Source organism: Corvus brachyrhynchos, unplaced genomic scaffold (genome assembly GCF_000691975.1).
Source record: "Corvus brachyrhynchos isolate BGI_N302 unplaced genomic scaffold, ASM69197v1 scaffold69, whole genome shotgun sequence".
Classification (NCBI taxonomy): Eukaryota; Metazoa; Chordata; class Aves; order Passeriformes; family Corvidae; genus Corvus; species Corvus brachyrhynchos.
The window spans coordinates 4,421,248-4,431,561 of record NW_008240228.1 but is presented as its reverse complement, the minus strand read 5'-3'; the positions used below and the strand labels follow the sequence as shown (position 1 = coordinate 4,431,561).

At 42.0% G+C, this 10,314-nt stretch overlaps 1 protein-coding gene across 1 annotated transcript in view; it reads left to right on the top strand.

Moving 5' to 3' along the window:
• Positions 1–568: 568 nt before the first annotated feature.
• Positions 569–10,314, top strand: part of REL (REL proto-oncogene, NF-kB subunit) — a 44,461-nt gene continuing 34,715 nt past the window's right edge. The window contains exons 1-3 of the mRNA XM_017745226.1: positions 569–4,243; positions 4,924–5,030; positions 5,270–5,302. Of these exons, the coding sequence (XP_017600715.1) occupies positions 5,012–5,030; positions 5,270–5,302 (52 nt within the window). The 5' untranslated portion in view covers positions 569–4,243; positions 4,924–5,011. The remainder of the gene's footprint in view (positions 4,244–4,923; positions 5,031–5,269; positions 5,303–10,314) is intronic.

Sequence of the window (10,314 nt, the reverse complement as noted above, 5' to 3'; positions counted from 1 at the left end):
AGCAAAGAAGCAGTTAATGTGAAGTCACCTACATTTTGGCTGTAGCCATTGATTTTCATGTAGAAACTGAGAGAAAGTAACAGAATACGTACTTTTTGCCTTAATGAGGAAAGAGCAAAGAGGAAAAAAGGTATCTAGAAATTTGTTAATCTTGACTGTGGGAGAGAGGGGGCTTACTAACTTTCTCTTATGTAATGCTTAGTGACATAAATTGTTGACACTAAAAAGACCAGCAAAAACTCCTGGCTGTATTTTTGTAATTACCTCATCACACTTCTTATAAAGAGCGTGATCCTGTGCATTATTCCAGTAAATGAAGAGCCGTGGTTATAGAGTGCAGGCGAGGGGCTCACACCCACCCCGGGGCTGGAGGCAGCCCGTGCCCTGTCCCAAAGGAAATCAAATGCAGGATCTCGGTCCTATGGTCCCTCTGCCCCTGCAGAACCCAGCGGGCTGCTGCCTTCTCCCCCCCTTCACCTACTGCGGGGTGGCTGCGGGGGCTGCGTGCCCTTTCCCCGGGGCTCGCAGGGAGCGCGGAACGTCACTCCTGCCCTGGGCTGCTGCCGCCGCGGCCCCCTGCTTCCTGGCCAGCCCTGCTGTGCCCTGCCTTGCCTTGAGCCCTGCGGGACTAAGCGGAGTGCAGGAGGCTGTTGTCCAGCCCGGAGCGGGTGGTGGGCACTCCTTGCTGCCTTCATCGTGTTGGTCATTTCCCATGGATGAGGGTTTCTTCAACCATCATCTACCTCAGGCTGCCAAGCCCTATGCGTGGCCCAAGGGCTCAGGGCTCCAAGCTCTTGGACCTTGGGTGTTTTTATGGGAGGATCTTGGCAAAGCAGTAGCCTGGGGGCTGATTTTTCTCTCATTCTGGAAAATACAGCCTGTTAAACTCTCAGCTGTCTGACCTTCAAGAAAAGTGATACGGACTGCTCATCCTTGAGCAGTTCCTCTTTCTTGGGAAGAAGAGACGCTCTGAATCCTCCTGCTGTCTTCTCCCAACCTTGTTTCTTATTTGCACCTCATCTTTTTTTCATTTCTTCTGATCTCAGGCTCTTGCCTGTTTTCCTTTTCTCTCTGATAATTCACATTTCCCTTTCTCACCTGAGCCCCTCTTTCTGAATCTGAACTGGGCAATACATTATTCGATGGTGATGAGTAAAACTCTCGTGAGTCCTGAAACCAGAGGAGAAATAATCTTACCTGTTTCAGTTTCAGCTTGTGGCAGCCTGGCAATCAGCTGCCTACTGCAGGCACCATCCAGCTCGCTCTCTGCATGTGTGTGCAATGGAGAGAGAGCTGAAAATTTTGGCTACTAAAAGCAAGTCTGGCAAGCATATGTAAGGTCAGCCTTTTCCAAGGAAGAGCAAAAAATCCCAGTAGTGACACCAGCACGGCCTCTTTGTTAAATTTCATGTCCCTGTTTCTGAAATGCAAAGAAGTTTCTTAAAAGTTTTCAGAATTCTTTGAATATAGTTAAAGCATATGTTCCCCGTGGTCATTCGTAGAAATGACTGAGTCATATTTGTTCTGTTTTTCCTAAAAAATCATCTCAAGGGGCAGTGTATGTGATCATGTGAAGAAAAGGTGTTGGCAAACTGGGAGTAACTAAAAATGTGGCCTTAAAATAGGAAGTGTTGACTAGCCATAACCAACAATGTGTTGGTGATAATATGATAAAAACAAAACAGAGTTCAGGCTATAGTAAGTAGATGCTAAAACTAGAACATGCTAGAATTTCTTTTATCCCTGCAGTTTTAATTCTCCTCTGTTTTTCCAGTGCGGTCACTTGGCCAGAACAGAAAGTTATCACACCTACTCTGAGTGCATGCACACAAGGAAGAAAAGCTGAGTTTTTGTGAATCACTTGATGTGTAATTCTTGGCTAAATGCTTTCAGCACTGCTTTGGAACAATGTTTGTTGTGATTTTGTTAGATTATTTTCCCTTCTTTTGTTTATTTGATACTGAATTTTCATTTTATTATGTACAGCCTTAAGCAGAAAGGCATAAACCTGTCATAATGAGCAATCCAATAGAGATTTCTAATAACTAAGCTAAAGAAATACCAGCTATGTAAGTTTATGCATTTTCTGGTCTCAAACGAAACAGGCATTAGACTATCAGGAAACTGAAAGCTGGTGCTGGGTCTGTATTTCGGAAACTGAAGTCTCTATTTCTTGCAAGACTTGTAACTGGTCGCTACATTCACTTTTGGTTTTGTCTAGATGGTATAGCATATATTAATTTTCTCCTCATTTTGAATGTTTTCATAGGTCTTTAATTGATACTGTCCCTTTTTTGCTATGTAGGATAACATGTTGGGGGAGTCTGTAAAGCAACCCGGTGTAGCTTTTGTTCAAAGCATTTACCAGATTTGCCAAATAGTGAACAACTGGAAAATCATGGAAACAGTATTTGCTGTAGAGTGATTAGTTGCAGTAATTTAGTTAAAACCAAATGAGACAAAAATATGCCCCTAGGGATCGTATTTTGAGGAAAATGACGGTGTTGCAAGCAGTGAAGTACTAGCAATGAGAAGGCCAGGGAATCCCCTGTTTCTGTTCCTCTGTTCACCCACCAAATAAATCCTGCCTTACACCAAATGGTAAGTTGTGCAAGTACAGAGATGTTCACTTCGCTGTAATTCAGGGTAAATGTTTGGTACGTGCCTGTAAAATTATCAATCAGTTTACTAAATACTATTCCTCTTACAGAAATGAGTAATCAGCAGCGTGTTAATTTTCTCTCCCATTCATACATGTTGTGACTTCAAGTGGGGAAAATTCGGTAAAGGTAATACCTCAATTTTCTCTAGACTTTAGTTATTTGAAGTTGGTTTGAGTTCACCTTTCAGTAACAAGTAAACTGAGATGGATTGTCCAGCAGCCCAACTATGGAGCTCAAACAGAGCTTTGTATGTTCAAACTCAAATCTGGTGTGTGTTGAGCCTTAAAGGTCACTCCTGATTTCAGTGGCTGTGATGTCAGTGGGGAAACCCTGCTGCACTTCTGTCTGTCCTCGTGCAAAGGTCTAAAAACGTCAAACAAAAGCAAAGCCATTACTTAGAAATGCTTAAGGCTACAGTATTGAAACTAACCACAGGTTCTCAGTGACTTCTAAGCAACACCACATTATTTCATCAGCTCCTGCTTGTATGTGAACTTTGGTGTGTTCTCAGTCACTGTTCCTTTAGCTTAGATTGTTTTGGTTTTCAGCTACTTATTGAGAAGATGATTTGTTGACAAACGTGGGATGATCTATTTGTTAAGTAATGGATACCACTAACACCAATGTTTAAGGTGACTTCTTATCCGGAATAATTGGACAGAGTGCCCACCAAAAGTTCCTTATTTGTATTAAGTTTTGGAATGAAGGATCATGCATTGTTTTCCAAGGCTTTCCTTCTGCTTGAACAGATGAATCTAAGGTCTAGAGATTAACCACTTATGAAGGGTCAGACAGAAACTTTGTGGCTAAGACCAGAAACTAAAGCCAAGTTCCCTGAATGTGTGAGACCCTTTTTCTTTAGAGTCAGGTTGCCTATGCCTGCAGTGGGGATTCCCAGTGCATAAGTTACTGTATCTGGCTAAGGCCTGTTGTAAGGGCTCTGGTAGCTATTTCTAGAGACTACTGACACCAGCTACTGATTTTTAAGCCACTACTTACATGATAGCCCACTACTCTTTCCTGTTGCTTTTTTATAAGTTTGCAAATTAAACAACTTTTCCTTTCAGACTATATTCCTAACAAGAAAAAAAAAAATCACAAATTTGTTTCCTGCTTATTTTTGTTTCTCCATAAAAAAAGTCTCACTAAGAATTTTAGCACAACGCACAGTGCCACAGGACTGCCAGATGCAGGTTAACACCTTATTAAGTGCTCCTAGGTAAGTTCTTATCTCCTACTATCATGGAGGTGAGTGAGAGTGGTAAGGAGGAATCCCAATAATTCTTGATAGTAAAACTGTAAAAAAAAATAGGGTGACTTATTTTGTAAGGAGTATTTCCAGAAAAGGAATGGATGCTAAGTGTACATATTTATTTAAAAACATGATTAAAGTTACATATGTGAACTGATGTATTGTTATATCTTTCTGAAAGAATGAAAGAGTTTCCAGAAGCAAGTTTCTGGAATCCACCTCCCTTACAATATTTTAATACTTACATGAATGTTCTGTTTGCAGGGCCGTGGACTTTTATCACTCAAAATTTCAGTCAGCTCAAATGGAAGGGTTGTCTGAAAGTGAGGTGTGTGATTGGGTTCTTGACTTTTAACTGTACTCTATTGCTGTGAATGTGTTATTGCCTGACCCCAAATTTAAGGAACTTATTCCTGGACTCAAAGCTTGTTCAATGCAGTGAATGTGCACAATGAGCATGTCTCCAGCACCAAGAATGTGCTGTTGCTTCATGAGTTTCTCAAAGCCCCTCAAATAAAGCTGGAAAAACACTCATTTGAGAGAAGCTGACATACCCCTTCTGTCTTCCAGCTTTAAGAGTGTGAATTTTCTGAAATTCCCAAATAATGCTGTTGAGCAGTCTCTGCTTGAGCATGTTATGAGCCAAGATGGAGCTGCTCTTGTAAAGGGAACCACAGAGAATTGTGGCTCCCCGCCATCTTACTGAGCCAGGGCAGGAGTTTATGAGGAAACCAAACATCTGTTCATAAAGCAGTGCTGTGCACATGGCATTAGGAAGCTCTGGGTTGGAAGACAGCCAGTAACTTTTGCAAAAGTTGAAAGAATGGTTGGTTAAGGCTTGTGAAGGGGAGGATATTGCAAAGGAGAAGTAGACAGGGTTGCTAGAGCATAGAATGGCTGTTAAGGAGAGGAGAAAAAAAACCCTTTAGTAATATATAATTAAGCAGTAGCTACTTTGGTATGTATTGTTTTTATAAACCACAATCAATTGGGTTTTTATCATTTTAGGAGGTTCTTGCTGCCACCTTCATCCCTGAGAACTTGAGTCCTTCTCTTCTTTCCTGGCTGGAGAGTTCTGCTTCATCAGCTGCAGTGAATGGACTGCCTGTATGTAGGTAAGGAGCCAAACAATGTTAAAGGGAGCAAAAGGAACACCATGTTTATTTACCCCTGGTTTTTGTTATTTCAAATTAATTACAGGGATGTTTATGAGGCAGGGTTGTTGACCACACAAATATAAGCTGTTCATAATACATATAGTCTGGGAGAAACTGTAATTGCTATGCTAAGTGTAATTTATTCTGTGGTTCCATTCAGCTATATATTTAATTTTATTTTTCCATTCTTCTTCTAGGGGCACTGGCAAACATTCTTCTAAGCAGAGATGGTATGATGAGGCAGTAATTGTCTGAGTAAATTATCCAAGTGGCCATCTTTCTTTTTTTTCACTTCCTACATTTCTGGTGTCCTCTGGCATCAGAACAGAAGTATATGCTAGTCCTAGGCTATGCAAATTAAAAGTTCTGTCTGCATTGCAATTAAAAACATGTCAGGTCACATGGTTTCCACTTGACCAGTTACAGCAGTGCTGTTTTGCAAATAAGGTTTTAACTGTGTTGCAAGTGTGAAGTCCTGAACTGACCAAGTCTGTAGTAACTGGGTCACCTGCCAGAGTTTTTTGTGATGTAGGTCATGGGAATATTTGCAGAAGCAAAAGTGCTGTAATTGCATAGCTGTACCAGTATTTACGTTGACATTGAAACTTAAAGATGCATATTCAGGAGGCAGAAACAATACCGTGTGTAATTAAGATACGTAAAAGGAATATAAATTCTAGTTTTAAACAATCCAGCAGCTAAACAACGTGGATTTTTGAATTAATGTCATTATTTCAGATCTGTTTCCTAATGGGCTTTTTGCACCCCGAGAGCACAGACATCGCCCACTGTTAGGCAGAGAGAATTAGGAGCAGTAACATAAGAGAGCTCAGGAACCCAAAAAGAAATCAGTGCATCACATGTAAGAGTTGGGTTGCCACGCAGCCAAGGAGCTGTAGTCTTAGACCACCCTGGTGTGCTGTGGAGCCGGGATGAAAAATCCCCCCAAATTGTCCCAAAGCCCTGGCAGTCTCAAATAAACAGGTGAAAATTGTGAAAACAGGGTAGCACCAGCAATTTACAAGACAGCATCTGTCATGGAATGGGGTACTGTCTTGGAAAGGAACCTCAAGACCATCTGGTTCAACCTTTCTTGGCAAAAGCATGATCTAGACAAGATGGCCTAGTGCCCTTTCCAGCTGAATCTCAAAAGTGTCTAACACTAGGGAAAAGAAAGCTGGAATTTAAGAAGGAGTTAAGGAAAGGTGGAGTTAAAGCTCTCCTTGCAGCAGGAGCTTTCTTCTGGGGGCCACAGGACGTCTCACTTGGTGGGGCAGGTAAGTTTGAAAGACTCAGGGCAGTAAAAGTGTCCGGATGTGAATCAGGCCTCACTACCGATCTCACAATTGCAACAGTCTCTCTGCAGGCTGTTTATAGGGGGTGTGGAGCCTAATGACTACTAATTAAGTGTGGTAGCCAGTTTTACTTTAGGCAAGTATCTCTGCTATTACCATGTCTGAATCTCCTGGAATCAGGCAGCTACAGATTTACTTCTCTACAGCATCCATGCCTTTGGGACCAGATTTGGTATCTCTCTTACTGAACTATGAGTCTCTAGTATCTCTAAAGCTTTGAAGTGGTATTAAATCTGGATTGGTTTACTCACAGGATTTTGCTTTTACAGCGTAAGAGAAGGTAGTAAGAAAAACTGAAATAGCTGTATTATTTTTAAAAAGTAACAAGCTTGTTTAGACTTCTGGATTTTGCTTTTTGTCTGTTTTTTTTAAGCAAATGATTATGTATACGGACAGAAATACTTTTCAAATTCAAGTGGGAACTTTGGTCTCAGTTTAATTTCAATTACGCCAATGGTTATTTATGCAGGTTTCCTTTTAATGGAAACTCCTGGAAAAGGCACAGTCAGCTCTCCTTGGCTACTTTTCTTGGAGATGAGAGCTCAAGATAGTGCACAGAGTCTACAGTTCTCTGCTTTGCACATGGAAATTTTTACCTTCGTGTTCTGGGAGAAGCAGACAACCAGAGCAGTGAGGGAAGCAGGATTTGTGTCCTGTGAAGAAATCGTGGTGGTCACCACGAGGGGGCATTTTATTGAGACACCACAAACCCAAGGGTGTTACTCACAATCGCTGAGGCAATGGTATCAAGGCCCTTAAGGGACAAGCTGCTGTGAGAACTGGGAGTAAGAGCAGTGGAGCTGTAATCAGAGACTTCATTCCAAATGCCCTCCATTCCTTACTTTCTACTCTTTGGATACTGGAGCCTGTAATGCCTGTCTTAGAATCCATGGGGCTGGTGCAATGGAAAAGTTTAGGTAGCCGGTACCTGTCTCAGCCTTTGAGAAACAGAGAACCGAACAGGTTGACTTTCAGCACTGCTGACCTGACTTGCACCCCAGGGTCTCATTGGAGACTAATCAGAAGTGGAGCTGGGACATCAGTTGCTTTAATAATTTGTCTTTTTTGCATCTGGCTGTTAAGGAACTTTTCCATAAAGCAGTTGCCTTTTCTTCATATTCAGCTTTATATATGACATTGCCCTTGTAACCAACACTAGCCCTTGTTCTAATTAATCCTTCTTGCCACTGGCTTCTTTCTGTCAGCTCTTTCTTGGGTTAGGCCTTCTCCTTTCTCTGGTTCCTGCACGTACTTGCCAGAAGCAGCTTGTGGTGTCTGTTGTGTTTCCATTCAACAGCCTGAGTCTAGAGCTGTTATTTCCACTGCACAGAGCAAAAAATCACTTCAGTTCCTTTTTTACAAAATTTTTATTGCACAAGAGATCTCTTCAAGAATTAGTTGTCTTCTTGGCTTATTGTTCTTTTTAATTCAAAACCAAAAAAGTCAGACTGATATGTGTATTCTTTACTTGCTTACAGTGGGTAAGGTACATAGAGTATTTTTTTCAGACATCTGAAAATGTTCTGAGTCTCATGGTGCCTGACACATTTACTGTACCTAAGGCACAGTATTTCAGATTGAAAACTCAGAGGTTGTTTTTGGATTTCATCTCTTTTCAGCAATATTAAGGCTCACAAATGGAAACCCTATGCAGATGAATGAGTATTTATCAAAGTCATTGTTATATGAGAGGTTAACCACAACGTTGATAATAAAAACGATGTCAAACTTTCCCCAAATGTCCTAAAAGCAAAATTGACAGGTCATGTAGCAACTGCCAAATGAACAAGACAATGAAATAGCAAACCTCATCACTGTTCTGGGTGAGAAATCAAGGGCTTTCAACCCTGTAATTCAGAGAGCTCAAACTAATAATGATAGCCTTACTAAGATGTAGGCCTTGTTAATAAATCTGAATTATTTTGTTGCAGCAAGGCAGTGAACTGGATGCATAGGCACAAAATGTGGACAGCAGCGGAGTGAGCAGCCTGCTGGTGGCTTACTCGGAGTTGATTGTGGCCAACTACTGCCTGTAAGACTTTGCATGGTGAGGTGTCACCTGTGACACACAGCCCCAGGCAATCTGTAAGAAAGGGCTAATGTAGGGCCAGATAAGACATGTAGTGGCCAATTTACAAACTGGAGGTTTGCTTTGTATATGGAGGAGGAGATGATGTGTAAACGTGTCCCAGAAGGTTTTAAGTGTTTACCTTGGGCCTGAAGAGGCAAAGAGTGTCTCTCTGTCATTCCTGGGGGTAATCCTTTAACTGTACAAGTCAGAACTGCAGGAGTCATTAGGCTAGAGGTTGAAAATTAAGGTGTGAGACTCCAAATTAAGAGGAGATATATCTGATGGGGCTGTGCTGAAACAAGGTACCTTTTTCATCTCTTTAAGGTGGCCTTGTCACTCTCTGCAGCTCCCTGAAAGGAGGTTGTGGCTGGGGTCAGGCTCTTCTCCCAGGCAGACAGCAATAGGAAAGGAGGACACAGTCTTAAGCAGCACCAGGGGGTGTTTATGTTGGGCATTATGAAAAATTTCTTCACAGAAAGGGTGATTCGATACAGGAATGGGCTGCCCAGGGAGGTAGTGGATTCACCAGCCCTGGAGGTGCTTGACATGGTCTGCTTGACAAGGTAGTGTTCAGTCAAAGATTGGATTCTGATCTCAAAGGTCTTTTCCAACCTAATTGATTCTGGTTATTGGCTGTAGATACAGTCTTTTGAGATTCTTGAAGCTCAGGGTGGTGTTAAGTAGCTTAAACTCCTTGTGAGCCCTGAGGAAAAGGGAAGCCTTGTAATAAAAACCTGGATGAGCGATTGTTATGCTCTGTAGTGGATCTGGTGCATGGTGGCTGGCTGGTATGGGCTGGCATTTTGGGGGGCAGCAGAATTACTTTAGACACCTATTGCCTATATATTTTTAGTATGCAATTTTCATGATAAACTCCGTACCCTAACAGCTTGCTGTTGCCAAAGGGACAATTCCCATCCTTCCTTCTGCCTCCTTATATTTGTTTTGTGGCTGCAGATAGAGTAACTCTATTGCTTCCCTTTGAAAGCAGCAACAGTGATCTGGCTTATAGAGGTAACCTATTTTGAAAAAAATCATTCTGGGCAGAAAAAGGTTGTTTTCTGCTGACTTAGCTCCTTCTGCTCAGCTTGAGCTCATCTCTTCCCTAAGTCCTCTCCCTACAGCTCTACTGCATCAGATGAATCTCGATTGTGGCATGAGGAAGGTGTTTACAGTTTTAGTGACCACTTCAGAGGTCACTAATCAGCTTCACTGTAGTGAGAGGCTTTTATGTACCACAGTGGAAAATGAAAACACTACTCCATCTTTTTCTTTGCCTGCCAACAAACATTTAAAGTTTTACTCTGTTAAATAATGCAACTCCCAAACCATGGTATGTGTTTATAGCACTGGGATGAGGAGAAGGGAATAGGAAGCACTTGAGAGGTCTGGGGGAGAAAGTGCCCAAGAAGTTCTGCTCTGAATACTAACTCTGGGAAGGAAGGAGTGTAAATTAGAAATCTCAGGAAGGTTTATCAATTTCTCAGGCTAAAAATACAGTGCTATGCTACAGTTCCATGACGTTAGCACTCTGTCAGGAAGCAGGCACCTCTGCCCAAATTTGTCTTCCAGAAACTTCTTGGCCTTGGTGCGACCACATTCCTTCCTGCTGGCAGAGTCATTTCTGTGATTGTACGTGGAACTGGCTCAGTAAAAACTGAGCCAGCAGAAAAAAACCAATAATCTTGTTTCCACCAGGTTACTTTTAAGCACACTCCTGTGTCTCCAAAGGAGTGCTTGGGACAGTGTAGGAACACACAGGAGTGAGTTACCTGGATGGAAGGAGACAGAGAGGGGACAGTGTCTTTTTCTGACA